Below are 24,560 nucleotides of genomic sequence, written 5' to 3' on the forward strand. Positions count from 1 at the left end.
GATTCTTTCTGATACCCATATATTCCTCAATTTCTATCTACCTCCTTTGTGTTCATAATCTGCTCATGGAGATATCGTCCTCTTGCTTTTAAAGTTCTCCCTTTGGGAGATATCTGACACACTTATTTTTAAGTCCTCCCTTGTTGCTCTCTCTGTTCCTCCACATTGCCCAGGGAAAACAGGGCCAGCCAGAGCAGCAGCAGCATCAGATGTGATAAAAAGGGACCAGATGCAGGCAAGTTTACTGAGGTAACTGATTGGACAGAAAAGCCAATGGAGAGGGAAGAGCCTGGGAGGACATACAGTTTCAGCTTCAGCAAACTACGTGTATGTTCTCACCTATCACCTGGAAAAGGAAAACATGAAGTTTCCGAAGCAAAGCAACACAGGTCTTGGAGTAGAAGGCATGATAGGCATGATAAGGCAGTTTTGAATATATTGAGTTTGCAGGACAAGGGACATAGATGGCCAAGGCAAATAGGCTGATACGTGGTTGTTTATATGGGTCAGGAGGTCAAGAAAGAAGTGAGCCAGAAATAACCAGCATCCTATCGTGATGATGCTGACAAACCCAAACAGATCACCACAAACTTGTCCCAGAGTAATGGTCCATCTACAATCATTCTGAAAATGGATATATCTTATCTCAAAGCCATTTGGTTGTCTTTTGATCATGGATGGCTTTGATGGAAGGACAAAAATAAATCTTCCCAAAGGTAATTAATAAAATGTAATAATATATAGAATAATATATAGAATATATATATAGAATATATAGAATAATAGAATGCATGGTGGGAACAAGGAAAGGCACGTTCCTCTCACCAGGGCCACACCCTTGCAGAAAAATTTCTCTGCTGAAATCTACCTAGAAAGCAAACTAAAATCTGCAATTCATTTTCAGAAGGAAAAGCAGAATGCTAGCATTCATTCTTGCTCAATTAAACTGAGCTCATGGTTGAGGGGAGAAATAGGTTTGCTGCCTTTCCCTTCCAAAGCATGGCAAACTCTATTTTATGAGGTTATATAGACTCTGTCACACAACGAGAGGGAGCTAAACCAGAAAAGGAAATGGCCCAGTCACTTTATTTTAAAGGAAGTTTAAGTAATAACAGCTACAATACCAAGTCCAACAGTTGCAAAATCAGATGAGGAATGACTATTCCTGTCACAGTGTCATTCTACCTTTATTATGACATCACACAAAGCAATAGTGCAGCCACACACAGGCTTTGTCACATCTTTGTCATGTGGAACAGAAGGAGCTCCTGCAGGTGCTATGTTTGGACATTGTGTAAAGTAAGGAGAGGTGAAGAATTAGTAGGACCATTTTACTGATGCGGGTACTGAATCACACACTGAAGGTTACTCTGGGAACCAGATGAGTCGCCAACAGAGAGAGTCAGAAATTTAGAGGGCCTCACAACAGTGATTTCCAAATCTGGCCCCAAGAGCATCAGCATCACCAAGGAGCTTGATAAAAACAGGAATCCCTGGGCCTCCGAACGTACCTACAAATAATCCTCTCCGTATGTTCAATATGTTTCGTAAGTGATTCCAGCAAAGAACCAAGCTTGGGAACCACCGATTTAGTCCATTCTCAACAGAGAGAAATTCGTCAATTGCCCAGGGGACATGTGGCAATGTCTAGAGACATTTTTGGTTGCCAAAACTGGGGGAGGGGATGCTCCTGGCACCTAGTGGGTAAAGGCCAGGATATAACTTAAATCCTACAATGCACAGGACAGCACTCGTAACTAAGAATCATCCAGTCCAGGGGGGCCTATGTGGCTCAGTAGGTTAATCATCCGACTTCAGCTCAGGTCATGATCTCATGGTTCATGAGTTCGAGCCCCACATCAGGCTCTGTGCTGACAGCTCAGAGCCTGGAGCCTGCTTTGGATTCTGTGTCTTCCTCTCTCTCTGCCCCTCCCCGGCTCACACTTTGTCTCTCTTTCAAAAATAAACATTTAAAAATTAAAAAAAAAAAGAATCATCCAGTCCAAAAGTTCAGTGGCTCTGAGGCTGAGAAATGGTGATACAATCCAACAGTCAGGAAAGAACCGTCTAGGAAAATTACAGGACTTTTAATTTTTGTAATATAAAGTTGGAACCTCGCTTTTCAGAAATCCAATCTCATTTTCTCGATTCTACGGGATTTTAAAACTTTGTGTATTGTGGTAACCTATACACAACATAAAATTTCCAGGGGCGCCTGGGTGGCTCAGTCGGTTAAGCTATTGACTCTTGATTTTAGCTCAGGTCATGATCTCATAGATTGGGGAGATCGAGCCCCACATAGGGCTTTGCTCGGGATTCTCTCCTTCTCTCTGCCCCTTCCTGGCTTGCACTCACATGCTTGCTTGCTCTCTCTCTCAAAATAAATAAACTTAATATGAAACATAAAATTTCCACTTTCAACCATTTTTATAAAGGTTTTTTTAATTATTTATTTTTGAGAGAGAGAGACAGCAAGCGAGCAGGGGAGGGGCAGAGAGAGGGAGGCATAGAATCCAGAGCAGGCTCCAGGCTCTGAGCTGTCAGCACAGAGCAAAATTCAGGGCTTAAACTCACAAAATGTGAGATCATGACCTGAGCTGAAGTCAGACGCTTAACCGACTAAGCCACCCAGGTGGCCCTTACCATTTTTAAATGTACGGTTCAGTGGTATTAAGTACATTCATGTTGTGCATTCTATGTGCTATGTGATCTTAAAGTTCTGAATTCAAAACATATTTTGAGTTCAGGTGTCATTTTAGCTCACCAGGCTGTCAATATTTAAATGTCGCAGGAATTATGGGTTTCCAGGCTACAGAACTGACTTTAATGCAACTAAGTAGAAGTTTGTATTATTGCTTCCAGTCTTGCCTGGAACACAAAAAGCTTGTGCCAATCTGAAAACTCATAACTGACTGCTAGTGGTTACCATTATTAAGCAGAGCGCTGAATGATGATCTCACTGAATCCCCACAATGCCAGGAAGGATGTATGAATACTGCCAATTCTTTCTTACAAAGCAGGAGGCTTGCCCCCAGTCACACAGCTCTCAAGTGGCAGCCCAGACTTTCAGGCCCTATCAGTCTGCCCACTGCCCATGCCTATAAGCACCAAGTCAAACTGCCTTACCAGTGTCCAGCCTCAACAGGATGTCTCATTTCAGGTGGCTCCTTCTGGAGTAACCTAGGCCAGTGGCCACATTGCCCCTCATTTTTAAAGAAATACCATCTTTGCTTTCATGACACAGTGTGTCCCTGGAAGTCACGTCATTAGTGGCTGGAGCAAGCAAATTTGGCAATGGTGTATGTGTCTGCTCAAATCAGACTGGTGTTAATGGTTGGAACAATTAGGGAGGAGCATAAGAGATGGAGAATCTGAAAAAGAACTACCTAACAAGTAAGGTAAGTTAAATAAAGGCAAATACTACACGATATCACTTACACATGGGATTTTTTTTTTTTAAATCAAACTTACAGAAACAGAATAGAAAGATGGCTGCCAGGGACTGGGGAGGTAGAAGGAATAGGCAGAGGCTGGCGAAAGGGTACAAACTATCACCTATAAGATGAATAAAGCTTAATGTAAAACATGGTGACTACAGCTGATGACAGTGTATTGTATAATTGAAATGTGCTAAGAAAGTAGAACTTGAACATTCTCACACACACACACAAAGATAAATATGTGAAGTGATGGGTATGTTAATTAACTCTATGGGGGAGAATCCTTTCACAGTATATCTGTATATCAAATCACCATGATGTACACTCTAAATATCTTATAATGCATGTCAATCACACCTCAATTAGGCTGAAATGAAATTTTTAAAAAAGAGCTACGAAACAGATTTATGGTTTAGTAGAAATGGCCTGGGTTTTAGTATCATGCAGTGTTGGATTCAAATCAGTAGCTTCCTAGCTGTGTGATCTGAGGCAAATTAATGAGCTTGTGAACAATTATGAACTAGGACATCTAAAGTCTTTTTGGGGGGATGAAATACTCCATTGCAAGGCATTTAACATACTGCCTGGCATATTGTATGTGCTCATCAGATGGCCCATGCTATTATTTCTACTGCTACTGTTATTATTATGTACAGAATGAGCAAAACTCCAATGTCAAGCACAAAAATTTAAATGTGCTTTATGGGGGCGCCTGGGTGGCTCAGTTGGTTAAGCATCCGACTTCAGCCCGGGTCACAATCTCGCGGTCTGTGAGTTCAAGCCCCGTGTCGGGCTCTGGGCTGATGGCTCAGAGCCTGGAGCCTGCTTCCGATTCTGTCTCCCTCTCTCTCTGCCCCTCCCCCGTTCATGCTCTGTCTCTCTCTGTCTCAAAAATAAATAAACGTTAAAAAAAAATTTTTTTTTAAATAAATGTGCTTTATGCAATTAATGAGCTTAAAAAGGTCTTGGGTAAATCAAAGTTATACATATTAGATTATATCTTAAATATCTACAGAGGGGTGCCCAGGTAACTCAGTCGGTTAAATGTCCGCCTTTGGCTTAGGTCATGATCTCATGGTTCATGGGTTCTCCGAACCCCACCTCGGGCTCTGTGCTGACAGCTCAGAACCTGAAGGCTGCTTCGGATTCAGTGTCTCCCTCTCTCTCTGCCTGTCTCTCTCTCTCTCTCTCTCTCTCTTGCTCTCTCTCTCTCTCTCTCTCTCTCAAAAATAAATAAACATTAAAAAATGTAAAAAAAAAAAACAAAAAACAAAAAAACATATCTACAGAAATAGGATAGCTAAGGGGAAAATGCAGGCAGTCATTTTGTACACGCTTGCCTGAAAACATATCATGTAGGTTTCTCTTAGGGAAATAATATCCCCGACCATATATAGGCAGAGGATGCTACTACAATTTTTCTGCTAGGAGGATGGAGAATATCAATGGTTTATTCTCATCCTTACTGTTCATAGTTCAAACCTAAAGTAGATACACACAGAAATAGAGATCGATGTAAGGGATCACAGGGTACAAATACATGTAAAACACAAGCTGACTGATCACCGGGAGCATATAATCTACTTCAAAAGACATGGGTACACTAAAAAAATGTAAGCAACATTATGTGCATACTATATTAACTGAATAAAAGCTACAGGCAAAGAAAATGGTATAAGAAATGAGAAGGATGGAAAAATAACTGCATTATAACACACTCAGCAAAGGTTTGAATACAAAGAAGGCTCTGGGCAGTGTTAGCAAAGCCAGGATTTAAAGGAATGAAGGGCTGAACAGAAGCAGGAGGAATTCAAGCAGGTTTACTCTCAGAAAGAAACTGCAAGAAACGAACCACATGCATGTGCAGGGACATACTTCTTTTTTTTTTTTTTTTTTAAATTTTTTTTTTTCAACGTTTTTTATTTTTATTTTTGGGACAGAGAGAGACAAACAGAGCATGAACGGGGGAGGGGCAGAGAGAGAGAGACACAGAATCGGAAACAGGCTCCAGGCTCTGAGCCATCAGCCCAGAGCCCGACGCGGGGCTCGAACTCACGGACCGCGAGATCGTGACCTGGCTGAAGTCGGACGCTTAACCGACTGCGCCACCCAGGCGCCCCAAAAGGGGAAGCTTCTATATAGCAAGATGGTACTTAAAAATTGCACACAGCAGCTTTGAACCCTGGTCAATACAAAGATACCTTGCACCCTGGGTAATATGAAGGGAAATCATGGAGGGGACATCAAGTCAAATTAAAGAATCTGACTCAAGGGGCACCTGGGTGGCTCAGTTGGTTAAGCATCCGACTTTGGCTCAGGTCATGATCTCACGGTTTGTGAGTTTGAGCCCTGCATCGGGCTCTGTGCTGACAGCTCAGAGCCTGGAGCCTGCTTCAGATTCTGTGTCTCCCTCACTCTCTGCCCCTCCCCAGCTCATGCTCTGTCCCTCCCTCTCTCAAAAATAAATGAACATTAAAAAAAAATTTTTTTAAGAAAAACTTAAATAAATAAAGAATCTGATTCAAGTCTTAGGATCACTCAAGAATCATCCATGACTTACTTTTTTTTAGTTGTATTATACTCTCCTCAAACAAAATCTTTTGCAAAAGCATGCAAAAATCAAAAGGCCGATATAAGCTGCTGTTGCAGGAGTGAGTGTGAAAAGCCTTCAAACACACTGCATACACCCCTCACCCCTGAAGCATTTGGGAAGGATTTGAGAAGGATCCTTGAGAATGATCCAACTAAGGTTAAAAACCATGCGGGGCACCTGGGTGGCTCAGTCAGTTAAATGTCCAACTTCGGCTCAGGTCATAATCTCATAGTTTGTGAGTTGAAGCCCCACATCGGGCTCACTGTTATCAGCATCAAGCCCACGTCAGATCCTCTGTCTGCTTCTCTCTTTGCCCCTCCCCGACTCTCACCTGCTCGCTCGTGCTCTCTGTCTCTCTCTCTCTCTCTCTCTCTCTCTCTCAAAAATAAACATTTAAAAAAATATATGCATCTCTCCCCATCATTGTTTCTGGGCCTGAACATGATGTATAACAACCTTCCCAAGGGCTTGTCCGGTGCACAGATATTAGAGACGACCCAGACCCCTTGCCCGCTGGGATGGCTTAGGCTAGCTTTTCCTGAGTAGAAGTGGGCTTTATTTCCTTGTATGGACAGGATGGAGTCTGTACACTTGGGGTTGTGAACAACACATCTAACCCATCCTTCTTCTACCTGAAATAACTTCCAAAAGTTGGTAACACCTATCACACCACCTTTCTGCAGGCTTACATCTGCACAGTTTCACCAATCACTTGCTTGTATTCTGCAGGCACATGGAGGCTTATATAGAGGCATAACGTATCTATCAAATGGAGAAGACCTGGTGGCCAGCCAGCAGGGGCACACTGGTGACAGAGCTGGTGTTACTTAGAAGTTATACTTCAAGCCAAGAGAGAACATGGAATCTAGACAAAGAGTATCAGTAGTAAACACACAGACCAGTGGGCTAAGCACTGAGGCTGGGGCAAATTTAGAAAGGAGAAAGTTGTGGAACCATGAAGGAAACTCACAAAGACTAATCAGACAAGGAGGGAGAATCTCAGGACTGCAGCTTAATGAAGAACAGGGAGTTTCAAGAAGATCAGAATGAGCAGCTTTGCCAAGTGTAACCAAGACAGCGAGGCCAAGCAAGGCAGAGGGAGGACCACTCCATTTAGCAAAGCAGAAGGCACTGCAGCCATCAGAGAGCAGCTCCAGGGAGAGGAAAGTTGTTACTCATTCTCAGATTAAGTAGATACTGACACAGCACAGGTGATGGTCTATACTGACAACATTTAAATCAACTTGGAATGGAAAGACACAACCTAAATTACACGCTAGCAAGAGAGTTACTAGGTCAAAAGAAGGGCCTTCCAAGGCAGGAACAGAAGAGCTTATTGGTGAAAGCAGAGAAGAAAAGAACAACTGAAGACAACAGTGATGGGGCAAAGCCTCAGGTAAGGGGAAAGGACGGGTTAGAACACAGGTGCAGCCAGAGAGTCGGGGGATGGGACAGACTGAATGGCCTGGGACAGGGGCAGGACCATCCCTTCCCTCCTCTGCTGGCAGTGGGTGCGGGTGTGGGCGGGAAGAGGATGGCAGGAGACAAGGGCATCATGAGATCCTGGAGGCACGCAAACCCATAAGCAGAGGACTTGTAAGGCGCAGACAGGAGTGGTGGCTTTCTGGCCACAGTGCACTCCTTGGAAAGGAAGGAATGTGAGGCAGGGCAGACAGGAGAAACTAGAGGCCTGAGGCGCATGTGTGGGAACAGAATATCTGCTGCCCAGAATGCTGGCACGTGGCCAAGAAACAGAAGAAACTATCAAGGAGAAGTGCTAGGGAGCCAGTGAATATTCCACAGCACAACTGGTTGCATGTCCAGTTAGCATTCTCCCTTATTACTAGGTGATGCCTCCCACCTACCCTTTAGTTGTCTCTCTTCCTAAACATTAAAAACATTAGGCAGGAGTGCCTGGGTGGTTCAGGCAGTTAAGCGTCCGACTTGGGCTCAGGTCATGATCTCATGGTTTGTGAGTTCGAGCCCCACATCCGGCTCTCTGCTGTCAGTGTGGAGCCTGTATGGGGTCCTCTGTATCCCCCTCTCTGCCCCTCACCCCCCCACTCTCTCTCTCAAAAATAAACATTTAAAAAATTGTTTAATAAAAATAAAAACATTAGGCACAGAAAGAAGGAGAAAGCCAGGGAACCATTCTTGACAAAGGGCAGGTAAAAAAGAAAACCAGCGCATCTCATTTCCTAATCTAAGGAGAACTTGCTTAAACTGGCAGAAACAGGGCTGCCTTTATGGAGTAATTACTCTGAGCCAGGCGATGTCCTACATTCTTTTTCACACATTTTCTTTAATCTTCACAACAATCATGAAAGTGCAAAATTATTATGTCAGCTTTGCAAAATGAAGATACTGAGGCTCAAAGAGGGTAACAGAGCCTCTCACAAATATGGGGGCTCCGGGGCCCCATCCAGGTTTCAATGTCCTGGAGAGTGTACTGCATTGCTTAGGCCACACTAACTCTCAGCAAACGCCTCTCATCAGAGTGTCGAGGGTTCTATACTCTTGATTGAGAAAAATAAGCTGTTCAGAAAATAGTAAGTTAACCAGGACAGGGGGTGGGAGGCTTTAAGGCTCAGTATGTCCAGACAACCACCGACTGGTGGCTTCAAGTGGCCCCTGAGGGTGAAACTCAGCAACAGACCATAAAGGCCAAAGCAGAAGCCACCAACGAGATAGTTTACAACTCCTCTGACGGCTTCCTATGGTATGGCAAACTCTTCTTGTAAAAATCCCATAGGGGCTTTTCCTGCTGAGTGGAAAGGCAGAATTGTCTCTTCACAATCTGGAGAGAAAACAAACCAGTCGGCTCCGTGCAGACATCCCCTTGAACCAAACAGGCATCAATAGAGCAAAGCTGAGCAGAAATGTGCTCCTTCTTCCAGTTATTCATTAATTAAATATCCATTGATTAAGGACGGACTGTTCTCTAGGCACTAGAGAAACTGCACTCAAAGATGAAGCAATTTACAGGCTCATGACGGTTTCTCATGAGCCCCTGGATTGGGAGGTGTGGGGGCCCCTGCATCAACCTCACGTAGTGTTCCTCACAAAGCAGAGGAAGGGCCCCACCCCTGGCGACAGAATCAAAATCTCTGCAGCTCGGCTGGAAATGTGCATTTTTCACAAGCTCCTTGGGTGATCCTTGGGCACGCCCAAGTTGAGTCGGACCACCGGTTTAAGGTGACAGACAGGGACAACACAATGGGATAAGCGGAAGGACACTCAAGGTTTTAGGAGAACAAGGGACAGCAAAGCCGAACCCAACTCCCAGAAATAACCTTTTAGTGAAATAGTAGCTACCCAGGGTCAAAAGGAGCAAAGAGCTTTCTGAACAAAGGTAGCCTGCCACAGGAGAGAGGCAGGCTATGCGACCCTCACTGAACAAGGTAAAAGATCAGAAGAAAAGTCCAAGTACGAATCATGGCTCAAGTCTTTGTTGCATGTGCAAATACATTTCCAATTCTTGGGCCAATTTCTGACCCAATCAAGAAACAACACCTGATGCCAGCACTGCCATGAGTCTCACTCCAATCTCAGTAGCTGCAGGGCAATAAGGGGTTAGGTTTCTAATCCTTTGTGTAGTCTCCATACGGCAATACCACAAGGCCCACAATTTAGCCAACTGTTTAAAAGTTCAGTCTTCAGAGTAAGAGAGACCTGGGTGTGTGTCCTGCTCTCATGAATTGGCAAATCACTCAACTTCTGTGAACCTCATATCTGCATTTGTAAAACCGGATCATCACCAAGAACGAGACAAGGAAACACCAGGTGCCTCCTGATACAGTGCCCCGAAGAGGACACAGCATCATCTCTCTGGCATTTCACCTGATAATGCAAAACCTGGGAAGAAAACATCAGAGAGACCCAAACTGAAGAATATTCCACAAAGCTGTCCTGTACTCTACAAAATTGTCAAGGCCACAAAAGATAAAGAAAGACTAAGGAAACATTCCATGTCAATGGAGACCATCGGGACAGGACAATAAATGTAATACATGAGCCTGGAGGGATAAGGGATCTTATTGGGACAACTGATGAATCTTGAATATGGACTATGGACTTTGAATTAGATGATAGTTTTGAACTGCTGTTCAATTTCCTGGCTTTTATAAAGAGACTATGGTTATGTAAAAGAAGGATTTTATTCTTACACTGAGTATTTAGGAGTAAAGGGGGATGATGCCTCTAAGTCACTCTCAAATGGTTCAGAAAAAAAGCTATATATTAAAAAGAGAGAAAATGGAGAAAACAGTCACGCATATGAAGCAAAATGTTAATACTTAAAGAATCTGGATAAAAGGTAGACAGAAGTTCTTTGTACTAGTCTTGCCATTTCTCTGTTTAAAAACTGTATTGAACTAAAGTTACTGCTCAAAACTTTCAAGCCATGAAATAACAAGGAAAGACTGAAGAACTGTCAAAGGCTGTAGGAGAATGAGGAACCATGACGACTATATTACAATGTGGTTGGCATTCCTGGATTAGATCCTGGAACAGAAAGAGGACATCAGTGGCAACACTGCTGACATCCAAATAAAGTTTGTAGTTTAGTTACCAGTAATGTGCCATTGTTAATGCCTTCATTTTGGGAAATGTACCAGTTATATTAAGCATTAGGGAAGACTGAGTGAAGGGGTTATGGAAACTCTCAATAGACTCTTCACGATTTTTCTATGAATCTAAAATTGTTCCAAAATAAAAAGATAACTAAAAAATAAGTGTTAAGGCACACACACACCAAAGGCCATCCCCAAAGGCAAGAACAGGACACTGACTCCACAAACCCCTAAGAATGTGTATCAGGAGCTATTGCCTGATAGCAGAGGTTCCCGGAGCCACGGCAGAATCAAACGGAAATAATTTACTAAACCACTGACTTAGAATCACTTGAGGTAGAAGCCCCAAGAACATTTAAACAAGTACCCCAGACCTGGGGTACCAGGGATCCAGCTCAGTACTTCTCAAACTTAACTAGACACAGGAGTCCCTGGAGACCTAGCTAAAATGCAGATTCTAGGTCAGGAGATCTGGGGTAGGGTCTGAGACTTTGCATTTCCAATGAGCTCCCAGGTGAAGCCCAAACAACCATCCTCAGCCACACATATGGAGAAGGCAAAGCAACAAGACAGAAGAGGCCTGCCTGGGTTCATGTCCCCGGAGCACCACGCCAGCCCAGGACTGCCATGTGGATGTAAGAGGTCAACTCCCCTTTGAGGCCGTTGGTTCCCTTAGCCAGTAGCAAACCTAGTCCTAACTGTATTTAGTCTGCACCAGGTAGTCCCAAGCATATTTTAAAATTCAACTCACCTCCTCTCTCGAACAGCACATGAAAAAGGACAAACATCTGTTACCTGACACAAATGTATATAAAACTACCGGATGGGCTTCTCTACCCACATGGGTTGCTTCTAGAGCTCCACAAAAACTGCCTCGTAGAGCAGTTAAAGTGACAATGATGAGCTGGACCGATGACACCTTTGTTGACAACAATCCTAGAATTTTACCCTTTCTCAAATTCACACTCAAGCTCAACTAATTCTGATTTGACCTTTATAATTTATGTCAATAGTCTTTTGGATCCACACAATGCCATACAACTCTTACAGTATTCTTCAACCAGATAATAACATCTGACCAGGGGAAAAAAAATTATAGATCATAATCATAGAACAATACTGAGAACATATATAAAAAGTGGAGTTGCCATGGTAGCCTAATTGTGAAAATATTAAAAGCCACCTAGAATTCTATAGTATTTGTTTTATGAAACTCTAAGTGTACATAAGTCTCAATTTTTTTTCCTCCTTAAATTATTTGCTCTAGTAACCTTCCTGAGATAACCTGTAATCAAATCAAATCAAATCAAAGCCACACCGTAAGACTGTTGAGACCCAAGCTAAAGGAGGCTTTTAAAGGTAGGGCCATATTAAAAAATCTTTTGGATATTTTTTCATTCATTAAATACGTATTGAGGATGTATTACATGCCAGACAAGGCACTAGACAGACAGTGCATTTTACATTAATAATAAAATTACAATTAGCTGGGAGGCAAGCCCAAGCCCCTCTATACTAATTTCACTATTAAGCTGTTACTGTAATGTACTTGTTGGCTGCTTCTGCAAAAATCAAAGGGGAAAGTGTATCAAAAAATTAAGTTTCGTGTTGCCTAGGATAAAACAACCTGCACCTACTCATGAGCACTTGCCAGGCAGGGCCGGGATAGCCTCCACTGTGCCAACTGCCCGGAACCTAAGCCACTGGGCCCTGCCGCCTCTCACCCAGCTTCAGACACAAACCCTGTATTCACACAATCCAAGTAGATGTTGAACGAGCATAAAAACCCCATCCGTCGTCACTGTGTGTGGTACACAAAGCAAACTACACTGCAACTATTATTGCACAGATTTTTCAGCACAGCCAGAGAGAGACAGGAGGACAAAAGAGCTAACCAAAGTCTGTGAAAATTCCAAGACAGAAAGAAGACTGAAGAGAACCCCCAAACTGCTGCCAGCATGACTGACCTGATCGATTTCCATGAGTTTGGGGTAGGCGCCGGGCCATTCTATGGCCACCTTGACGATGTCCGCGGGGGGCGGCATGGTAATCCCAGGGAGTCCAAAGCTTATAGAACCGGGATCCTACAGTGCAGACGGCCACACGTGTCTACACCTAATGAGGAATGACAAAAAGAAAGAAAAGTTGCTCAGTGCCGATGCAGGGCAAATTCTGCTTCATCACTTCCTGTTTTCACTGGTGGTTTAGGTATGAGAAACGGCTCTGGGTATACAACACACAGGGCACCAACTGTACCTCCGGCTGCTCCTGAGGAGAGAAGACAGATGACAGGAAGGAGCCAATGCCCTAGAGTCGAAGCCTTCAGGAGACGTGGTCCCCGCAAGGGGCAGTTTGTCCCTTACCACGGGGTTCGGCTCCCAGTGGTGCCCAGGGTCTGGATGAGCTGGGCTCACTCTGTCCAGAAACGCACATAAACTTCTCGCGCTCAACAGTCTCCGGAAGAACAGATTGCCCAGGAAGTCATGGTCAGGAAGCAGCATTTCTTTAAAGTATTTTCTGTGTGTCACAAATAGAGCTCCGCACTATAGCAACCAGGATATCATGAGGAAGAAAAAATGCCCTGAGGTTCACACACATGCATACACACACTCCCTCCCCAAGGCCAGTTCACACACTGCGCCTTCAGGAGGGAAGAAAATTGACTGATGTGGATAGTGCGGCAAACAGAACGGACCTTGAATTTTCACTGTAATGAATAGTGTTGCTTTCACAAAAGAAGTAAGATTATCCTCTGCTGCCTCCCCTAGATTATTGGCCTGTTTCTTTAGGATGACTTTTTTAACTTAATATTTTTGAACGGATAACACATTCATGTGACTCAAAACTTAAATTTGTGTGTGTGTGTGTGTGTGTGTGTGTGCGCGCGCGTGTGAAAATATAGTGGAGAATCTCCGTCCTCTTAAAGTTGCACATCCACCTGGACGAATATTCTACAACAGGGACTTGTTAAATAATTATGGGGTCTCATATATGCAAGCACAAGTAGCAAATCTGTACTGGGGTATTCCTCTTCATAGTCTCTATGCTCCTTTATTCACTAGAGAATTCTATGGGCAATGTATTATGTCTGTACCACATCACTTCAATCCCAACCAGTTATACATCCTAGAATAAGAATCATGAAAATAGGTTCTAATGTGAAAATAGACTGTAAATACCAGGTAAACAAAGAACACACGATCCTGGGGATCAAGAGAATAATGAAAATTAAAATGCATTTTGAGCACCCTCCTCCCACCTCTACACAAAATAATCTAGAATTACACTAAAAGAGGTCATCTAACCACCCAGGAATCAAAAGCCAAGGGTGCTTTTCTTCCCCTTTCACTGGTATTTATTCCTCAAAGACTGTTGAGACAAAACCTGTTGAACAGGTGAGAATCCAATGATGTGGCTCTCCCTGAGTCTCTGTGGAGAATAAGATGACAGCAGTGGACAAAGGAGCCATTGAGAGAGCCAAAAGGCTACAAGGAATCCCCTGGGAATTCACTTGACAAGTGTGATTAGACTTCATCAGTGTTACCCACACTAACAAACAGCACAGACGGCGCTCCAGCAGGGAAGAGTCAGGTGCACCATTTCAGAATGAATAATCCAGTCCACATTGTTATCCTCAGAAGTCCACATTTTATCCTCTTGAATTTATATTTCCGTGAGAGAACAGTTAATTTTATCTCATCAGAGCCACCAGCAGTAAAGTGGAGTCTAATGTTGTCAAAATTGCCCCATAAATATAAGGTTCATAAATTTTGGTAAACAGCCTAATACAATAATTCTTATGCAAACTAAAATTTAAGACCCACTAAAGGGAAGTCTGTGCAGCTGGCTAGACACTCCAACCATTCTGCCTTGTAAGGTAACTCTCAAATCCCTGGAGGCAACTAGGAAACGGGTGGAGAATTCTGCAAGGTCCCTGCTTGCCTGCTGATTGATTTACTTGATTCCATTTTTAACATGAAAATTCTACAACCTTAATATGCATGTCAAATGGCTTTGCTTATAGTTGAGCGAATTTAATGAGACAGAGGAGTTAGTTGCTTTTTATTTGGGAGTTAGTTACTAAAGTCCCCGTGTCAGTTACACGTGACTCCATAACCCTTGAGCAAGTTGCAATTTTCTTTATCATTCTGCTGAAGGTCTCCTTCTTAGCTTTAGGTCACGTTTCCAAGACAACAGAGAGAAACCGCTCTTGATTCCCATCTAGAAATCTGTCTGTCTCTACACATTGGTCTATGTCCAAAGTTCTTTATATCTCTGTTTGAAGCTCACCTCATTGTAGTCTCCTAAAGATCTGTTACATCAGCACATGTTTTTCCAGTCAGCTTGATTAGGTCTTGGGAGCATAAAGTTTCCAAATACCTGATCCTTCCCCCCCCCACCACCACCGAATTTCCCATATAGTTTTAGCTTCTGGTCCCTGTAATGGCTTTAAACCCTTTTATCCTATTTCTAGTCTTTCTGTTACACCAGCAAATCCTATTAAGAGAGGGGGGAAAAAATCAAGCCTATGTGGACATTCCTATAGGAGCTGTGTAATGGAAAAACTAACACACTTGCCCTGGTGAACTGTGTGCCCCCACAACTGCACTGAAAGAGGCTGACAGATGGGCCAGTAGAAGCCAAAAGGCGGATCAATGGGAAAGAAACACCAAACAGCTGGGTAAATGATTTGCTTCAACTCCTCTGGCCCTTCATTCCTCCCCAGGAAAGTTGTCCTCTGCCCACTGGCCATCATTATCTACTGGTGACAAATAATAGGTTTATACTGATTATGGGAATAGTGGAGAGGGAGCACCAATCTCATATTTCAAATGCTCAATGCTCCCTTGTAGAAAAAAAAATAGACAACCTTTTCCCTTAGTATTCAGGTTAGGTAAAGAGGGAAAAGGCCTAGAGGCACCTGAGTGGCTCAGTCAGTTAAGCATCTGACCCTTGATTTTGGCTCAGGTCATGATCTCAGAGTTCAAGGGATCCAGCACCATATCAGCCTCTGTAAGAGAAGGAAACAGAGAATCCCAAGCAGGCTCTGTGCTATCAGCACAGATTCTTGGGATTCTTGAGATTCTCTATTTCCCTCTCTCTCTCTGCTCCTCTCCCGCTCTCACTCACGTGCACAAGTGCGCATACACACTCTCTACTTCACATTCTCAAAATAAACAAACATTTAAAAAAAAAAAAGAGAGGGGTGCCGAGGTGCTCAGTCGGTTAAACATCCAATTCTTGATTTCAGCCTAGGTCATGATCTCACGGTTCGAGCTCCATGTCAGACACCACACTGACATTTCAGAGCCTGCCTGGGATTGCCTCTCTCGCTGCCCCTCCTCACCTCTCAAAATAAATAATTAAACTTTAAAAAAAAGATTTAAAAAAAGAGAGAGAAAAAGAAAGGGACTCTGAAAGTAGCACTCTTCTGAAAGTAATCTTTCATTCACTTCATCCATCTAGAGAGGAAGGGAAAAAAACCTATCCTCAGCTCTCTTAGGTTCAGTGGCTGGGTAGTGCAAACTAAACTAACAAAGGCAAGATTGACAGAAGGGAACAAATGAGTTTACTCATGCAATGTACATACATGCAGGAGAACTCAGTGAGAAGTAACTCAAAGGGGTGGTTAGAGCTTGGAGCTTCCATACCGTCTCACACAGGGTGACAAAGTGTGGACAAGAGGTTAGACAAAGGCAAAGGGGTTTGAGCTCCTGAGGGATACAAGGGGTGGAATGGTGATTTGGAAATGTATGGTTAAAAAACAAGTTGTTCAGTTGGTTTGCTATGCAGTCTCAAATCCTTTCGTGTGGTTAAGAGTGGTGTCTGGAGTAGTTCTCTTCCAGGTTTGGGAGAGGAACATATCTTTACAAATAGAAATTTCCTTTAGAGATCTAAATTTCCTTTACAAAAGAAACATTTATGCCCTGCTTTTAAGTAGAAATGAGAATGGCAGAGAGTTCCTCCTGTGCTGCTGTTTCTAAATTGATTTCAGCTCAAAACAATCCTTACTGCAAAGTGGCATCTTCTGATCTCCGTCTATTACTCAGGCTTTCCTGAGCCCCCTACTTTGTGCTTTGGAGGACACAGTCTTGCACGGTGCACTGTGCCTCAGGAAGGCCTACTTCTTCTCCTCTTCTTTGTACAACATCCTTCTTATTCCAAACAGAATGATACATCCCAACACCCTTACTGTCTAAGCCCAAGAATACGGTAAGAGACAGGTGCCTCCCACTTCACCTTATCCAGGATGCTATGATTCATCCACGCTTGCTGAACTCTGTCTTTGTTTCCCTTCTCAAACATGCATTAGAGGACAGACGTTCCTCTTTCCAAGTCGCATAGATGAGCAATGACGGCCAGGGAAGACCATGAGAGCAGGGATCCTCCCCTGCACTGGAGGATCTGGATAGATCGATAGATGGTGGGAGTGCCATTTCAGAGTCTCTTACTCCATCAGGGAATTAACATCCATTCTGACAACAGCAGAGGCCAAGGAGGAAGTTTCATGGCTTCAGGAATAGGGGAACACTGTGCAAGACATAAACATTCAGAAGAAAGAAAGGAAGAGAGAGAACTGAATCAAATATTCCATGTTATGTATATGCTCCTGACAAAAGCCTCCTAAGGTAATCTTAGTAATAACTCAACTTGCCAGGTGCGAAACGTGCTATTAGTACCCTTTTACAATATGTTGCAAACTTGCAGAGAAAAGTCTTTGCTCTCACAACAACTGGAAATGTCATCATGGAGGGCATGGGACAGCTGGTAGAAAGGAGCAGGGGCAGAAGCTGAGAGCAGGCATTGGACTGGAAGCCTGAAGCACACACTTGTTTCCTTACCCTGCATCCTTCCCCTAGTGATAGTTGGCACTCCTTACAGTAAACGAATGAAGATACTAAACCTTACTGAGCTTGGTAACTTCCCCCAAATATTTACATATTCCCAAGGTGTTGGAGGCCCCTCGAACATGACTGTGGGCTACTGTGTTCGCCAAAAATTCATATGATCAAGTCCTAACCCCCAGTACCTAAGACTATGGCTGTATTTGGAAACAGAGCCTTTAACGAGGAAATTAAGTTGTAATAAGGTCATTAGAATGGGCCCTAATCCTATCTGACTGTTGTCCTTGTAAGGAGAGGAAATCTAGACACAGGTACAGAGGACAACCATTTGAGGAAACAGTAAGAGAACGGCCATCGACAACCAAGGAGAGAGGCTTCAGAAAGAGCCAAGCTGCCCACACCTTGATCTCAGATTTCCAGCCCCAAGAACTAGGAGACAATACGTTTCTGTTGTTTAAACCATCCAGACTGTGGTGCTTTGTTATGACAGCCCTAGTAAACAGGCGTAACACTGAAGACAGAAAGCATAAAGAAGAGGCTGATGATTTGACACAAAGACGCTTAAAATCTTCACCGTTCCAAAAAGCACCATAAAAATTTAAAAACAAATAATAAGCAATCGAGAAAATACTTGCAACAGCTGTGACCTAACCTAGTATCAATATCCTTAACAATGATCTCTTATAATTTTTTTTTTTAGTTTACAAAGTAATCCACACAAGAGGAAATGTATGGTCAATAAATACCCAAAAGGTCACTCTTAACAGTAATAAGAGAAATGCAAATTAAAGCAGCAAAACAGACCTTTTTTGTCTATCATATTGGTAAGAAATAAATGTTCATTGATTGGTGAGAATGTGGGCAAAATAACACTCTCATACACTGATACAATCAAGAAAAAAAGCAAAAGCCCTTTAGAAATAAATAAAATTAATTTATTTTTAATCCATAAAATGTAGACTAATAAACTTGGCCATGAGAAGGTCTGTTCTCCTGAAACCACTAAAGCAGGGCTTCTTAACCACAGCATTATTAACATTCTGGATCAGATAATTCTTTGCTGTGGGACTCATCCTGGCCTCTGCTGAAGTTTAGCAGCAGCCTTGGCCTCCACCCAGTAGATGCCCGTTTATACAATCAGATGCTCACTTATAAAATGGAGACAATCAAAATGTCTCCAGACATTGCCAGATGTCCCTTGGGAGTCAAAATCATCTCTGGTTGAAAAGCAGGGCACTAAGGTGACTGCTTCTAATATTGCTTTTAAACAAACTTATTGGGGTGCCTGGATGGCTCAGTCAGTTAAGCATCCAACTTTGGCTCAAGTCATGATCTCCCAGTTTATGAGTTCAAGCCCCGCATAGGACTCTGTGCTGACAGCCTAGAGCCTGGAGCCTGTTTCCAATTCTGTGTCTCCCTCTCTCTCTGTTCCTCCCCCACTTGCACTCTGTCTCTCTGTCTCTCTGTCTCTCTCAAAAATAAAGAATAAAAAAAACTTTTTAATAAAAAAACTTATTACATAGACCAACTTCACAAAGTGGGCAGTAATAGTCATAAATATAATATTTTAACTGCAAAAAAAAAAAAGAGAGATGAGATGTAGAATAAGGACCACTTGGAGAAATAAAAAAAAAGTAAGTTGCTAAAATCAACAGGAAAGGAAATTTATATAAAAACATGAAAACATTGATATCATTTGAGGACAATTTTGTTACCTTCTACTCTAGCACATTCTCCCTCACATACAGCTCTACTGAACTCTTGTAGCTTTGGTTTTTGTCTGTCTAGTGAGCTTTTCCACCTCTTCTCTTCAGGTAGCAGGTCCTGTCCCACAACCAAGATTGGGCATGTGTGGGGCCAATGACAATGCCCCTTTCTCTGGCAAGAGTGATTGATCGGTCCAAGGGACAGACACATGATCTAAGCAAATCAATTTCTGGGGACTGCTCTATGAGGCCTGGAAGGAAAGAGTTCTCCCTTTCAATGGGGGGTTGTTAGGCCGCCATCTTCTATCCATGTGGGAATGGGCTGTCTGCAATAGGAAGGAATGTGGCAAGGAGAAGCAAAGACAAAGAGAAAAGAGACAGGAGAGGGGAAAAGAGAACAAGAGTCTTAACTCTGTTGAGTATTCTGGCTCCTAACACTTTTTCTTCCATTCTTTGAGCTCTCCTAATATTCTTCTTCCTAGATATATGAACCCATAAATTCCCTGCTACAGTAAGTGAGTTTGAGGTAGGTTTCCATCACTTGTAATTGAAAAACTCCTAACTAATACATCAACCCTACCATATCTGTCTACTGCCCTCAGTTATAATCTTGCCAGTCCCTCAAGAGACAACTGAACCACAAAACACAGACTAAAGTTACACAATCTGACCTTGGAGCCAAATGGGAATGATACTTTATTCCCCAGTCCTAGAGCTCAATATCTGCATGTCCACATTTCTGATGGAGCCCTCAGTGCCTAGAAGCTGCTTTCCCTCTCCTGGACTGCTGCCAGGAATCATGCAGGCATTTCAGGAATTAGCCTTAGCCTGGCATTTCCCACACAACACTACTTCCTTCAGATATTAAGTAATGCAACATGAAAGAAAGAAAGAAAGAAAGAAAGAGAAAGAAAGAAAGAAAGAAAAGGAAAAAATAAATCTCTTGTAAAACATCAAATGAAATAACAGCTAATTATGGAACCAGCTAGTTCATGTATCATATACTTTTCATAACAACCTTATGAAATAGGTACCATTACTAAACCATTTTACAGACTAGGAAACTAAAATGCACAGACATTGAGTAACTTGCCCAAGGTCTCATATCCAAATATGGAGCCCAGCCAGAACTCAATCCACATGTGTCTGATTCCACAATCAATGTTTTTAATCACTATACCACATTTTTAAAAAGGTTCCTTTACTATAGGACTTATTGGGCCTTTAATGCAATATATATGTACCGTGAAATTTTTGTATGCAGTATATACTATTTCCCAAATATATCTTTCTAGAAAATTCTTTTTTTTTTTTTTTTTTTTTCATGGAGCATCTTGTGGCATTAGTTTCACATGGGACACAGTTCGGGAAACGATGCTTTGAAACCATTTACCTCCTCCACTTCTCAAGAAAAACAGAAGTGCTGAATAGTCTTGGCCTGAAATAGAGTGGAAAGTGGCAGAGAAAACACTTTCCTTTAGTCCCATATTGAATTATCATCACCTGCATCTATGGGATTATCTCCAGGAAAGCAACCCAATTCTTTTGAGTAACTCTTTCCAATTCACAGAGGACAGTAAAAATTCAATTAACTACAGCTTTCTACTGTGCAAACTAGCAGAAGATAAACAGCAAAAGAAACAGAATATTTGGATTTGTGAGAGCTTGAATCTCAAGCTTTAAAACCTTGGCTGGTGATTCATGACCTATAGCACATCAACTTCCCACAGCCTGGTTCCCGCCTGCCTCTGAGTACCAGGAGACACCCTCCCCCCACCAATGCATCCCTGAGCCCCACCCACAAGCACACACAAGCGAGGAGTCTCTAAGTCGTGGCAAATAGGTTCTTCTTTAAGATCATCAACAGTCCTTTTGCAGTGGCTGTGGGTAGCACTGCTTAAAGAAGGCAAGCCCCAGACTGGCCAAGCGAGGATTACTCTCGAGGTGTGCCACAGTGTCCTGAGAGGAGAGGAAAAGCACCAAGACAAATATTGGCTTTCCTTCCTCATCAAACTGCTGGCCATTTCCTGGGCATGGCAAATTCTCTTGCCTCCCGCCTTTGTTCTCAATGTTCCCTCTCCCTGGAATGTCTTTCCCTTCCACCCCTGGGTTGGCTTCAAAAATTCCCACCTAGACTTCAAAGCCAATCTCATGTGCCAGTTCCTCTGAGAGATTTCCCTGACCCCACAGCCTCCCCAGCTAAGAAGCAATGGCCCCAACTATCTCCTCAGGTGCTTACAAAGCTCCTACCAGAACACCTTTCCATACCTTATGCTATTAGTTTATGAGTTCCCCAAGGGTAGGGATCATATATCTTATCCATCTCTGTACCTCTAGTCTAGACCAGATGGCATGGCAAATAGCAGCTCAATAAATACTTTTCAGACAAGTGAATGAATAAAACGAATGAATCACTCTTTCCTTAAAAGCAAATTCAGACATTTAAAAAAAAATGCACAGGATTACTCAAACCAATGATGCATTTTTAAAATCCAGAATTCCTTCCTCAGAAAACCTTCAGGCACTTCTTCAAGCAGCAGCTACTCGTGTGTCCCATTGGACAGAAATAGAAATAGAGGCGCTCAGAGGTGAGAGCAGGGCCTACTCCAGATCTGTTTTCCTCCCAGAGAAATTCTGTCAAAAACAAGATGAGACACAAGCTGAGCTGCTGGTTCTTCTCCCTTCACTAGGAGCTTTCTCTCGCACTTTGGGAAGTAGCATCTCAACTGGAAAGTTCATTATTTTACAAACTAAGGCACACACTTCCTCCTTTATTCTGGTTTTTGGATATTTGCTTTTCAAATTCCTTTTTGGCTGTTGTAACGTCAGTGACTGCTCCCCTCCTGTCCGCCCCCCTCAGATCCCCCCAAGCTCCCCTGCTCCCGGCAGGCAAGCCTTGTCACTCGTGATGTGTGCTGACATTCCCCGGTGGAGGAGACAAAGCTCAGGCCCAGTTCTCTATCTCACAACCCAGACTCGAGGCCACAGGAAATGCTGGAGCGTTTCCACCATCCTGTGAGCCAAACACTCAAAGTTTCCAAACCTGCTGATCAAAAAACAATATGCGAAACTTCTTTCTCCCTCTCTCTCTCTCTCTCTCTCCAGCAACAGCAGAGCAGCAAAGGCCACCCTAGGAAATTCGATTGCATCAGATGAGCAGCAAGGGCCTTCTGTGGCAGGCGGAGGGCTGGGCTGTGCGTCCACAGGCTGCCACCTGACAACTCAGCACAGAATTAGTCATCCTGCACAACGCGTACGTGATGTAATGCCGCACACGCAGGATGGCACTAGCCTCTGCCTCTTTCTCCCTCCTCGGGTCCTTCAGGTTTAATTCTCCAGATGGACAGGAGCTGGTGAGTGAGTGTGAAGGTCAGGTGTCTGCCTGGGTGTTAATCCGGGCCCTGACCTACTCACAGCTCTGTGACTTTGGACAGTTACATAACATGGCTAGCCCTCGGTGTCCTCTCTGTAACACTGGAAGAACAATAGAACCTTTCTCATAGGACTGTTGTGAACCCTGAACATATAAACAATTGGAACAGGGTCTGCTAGGGTAGTATTATGATTATGAATCTGGCAGGCATGGGGGACCTGGACACCGCAGCCAGTAGCCTCCCTAGCGAAACACACAGAAGTCCCACCGCACGGTGGTTCTTTTCCCCTTTTAGCATCACAACCAAACTGGACAAACTGTTCTGAGGAATGCTAACTTGGCTTCAGGTCCACGGAGGGTTTACAGATACGAACACTTTTTCTTTCTTCTGGGTTTTAAAAGATGAGCACCAAGCTTCCAGGTGAGTGACTGGGTTGGAAGGAATAGGAAGAGGAAGGATAGTGTTAAGATTCCGGAAGAATCCTCCTGCATTTCAAAAGCAGAAATGCCTGGGCAGATAACCTGATGGAAAAAAACGGACCCGATTTCTCTCCCGACCCATGTCTCACAGCCAAGTTCTGTAAGAATAGCGAGGTGACCGGGACTCAACTGCGTCTCAATCCTTTCTCTCCAAGAAGTAGATGTGGCCTTCAGGTATTCGATAGTTACAAGACCCTCAAGAAGGACCAAAGGGGTGCCCTCTGCACAGAGAGGGACCTGTCCCACCACTACTGCACAGCTTCCCCAGTTACATGTCACTCCAGCCCTCCAGAGTGAGTTCCAACTCTCACCTGTCTGAGGGACACCTCCATCCAGCTGCCCCACTCACTGATTTCGCTGTCCTGCTCTCCAGGTGAGTAGCTCTAAAGTGCTGAGGCTCCACCCACCAAGCTGACGGAGGGGAGGCACCTGGAGCCTGATGAGCATGGCCCGCCCCACCTGGGCCCAGCTGCTCCCCAGAAACTGGGGTTTTCATGGGCACTAAGTGGCCGATGATGACACAGCTCTACTACCGGGGGTATCATATCCTGGCTAGACACAGAAGAATTCTGAAATGTTTCTCAGGGAAGTTTCCGTTAGGAAACATGAATTTCCTCCATTTTCAGGGTTTTAGATAGCTTATCCCTCTGGTTATTAGGCACAAGCCCACAGGCCCAACAAGACAAACAAAGACCAAAACGTGGTTTTTCTCTCTTACCTCCTTCACCTGAGGAGGCTCTGCCAGGACTCCCAGGATTGAATGATAGAGATGTCTACTTCTGGTTTTTGTCTGGGTTCCCTCACAAGTTTGTTGCAATTTGTCTTAAGATAAAACACTGTCTGGGCACATGCTATCAGCATAGACAGGTGGCCACACTTTGAAGAGTTTTTCACACAAACACCAAGATAACAGTGGATCCAATGGGCCACTGTTTGCCGTTGAACAAATGGACTGCTCTTTCGGGCTCCTGGGTGACTCAGTCAGTTAAGTGTCTTACTCTTGATTTGGGCTCAGGTCATGATCTCACTGTTCATGGATTGCCTCCCCCCCCCCCCCCAACTCAAGCACTCACTCTCTCTCTCTCTCTCTCAAATAAATAAAGATTTTTAAAAAAATCATTGCTCTTCCATAGGCATATATGTGAATCCAGAAATTCCTTACCATATTCATTTAAAAATAAAAACCGGTACAAAATGGGGAAAAGGCGGCCTGCAGTTCTATCCTGAAAACCAATATTACTGGTTACACCCTGGAGTTGCCAGTTGGCTTCCTGCCAACCCGAGGATCACGTTCTGGATAGATTTTGTTGTTGCCTGCTCATTTCCTCTTTGCTTTCCCTTGGGCAGAGATCCCCCACACTCTGTCTGCATGCTCTGGGAAGGGCTGAGATTAAAAGCTGATGAGAGGAAACCAGATAGAGGGACTTCCAACTCAGTGCTGGCAGTTTGCTAACTGAGTGCCTTTTAAATTTTACCTTGGTAAATTAACAGGATGCTGATGATTTAAAATTCTTATCCGCACTCAGTTCTAGCAAACTTGGGACTCAACCAG

General features: G+C 43.5%; 1 protein-coding gene across 6 annotated transcripts in view; it reads right to left on the bottom strand.

Annotated features, from left to right (window-relative positions):
• ELMO1 (engulfment and cell motility 1) overlaps window positions 1-24,560 on the bottom strand; it is a 545,925-nt gene that overhangs the window by 425,741 nt on the left and 95,624 nt on the right. For 4 of the 6 annotated variants that reach the window (XM_060633905.3, XM_060633903.3, XM_078440523.2 and 1 more), the window contains one exon: window positions 12,572-12,719. In XM_060633905.3, the coding sequence (XP_060489888.2) occupies window positions 12,572-12,649 (78 nt within the window). In that variant the 5' untranslated portion in view covers window positions 12,650-12,719. Of the gene's footprint in view, window positions 1-12,571; window positions 12,720-12,860; window positions 13,073-24,560 lie in introns of those variants that run through there. The other 2 variants (XM_060633907.3, XM_060633906.3) reach the window with 2 other exon arrangements.

Source organism: Panthera onca, chromosome A2, assembly GCF_046562875.1.
Source record: "Panthera onca isolate mPanOnc1 chromosome A2, mPanOnc1 haplotype 2, whole genome shotgun sequence".
Taxonomy (NCBI): domain Eukaryota; kingdom Metazoa; phylum Chordata; class Mammalia; order Carnivora; family Felidae; genus Panthera; species Panthera onca.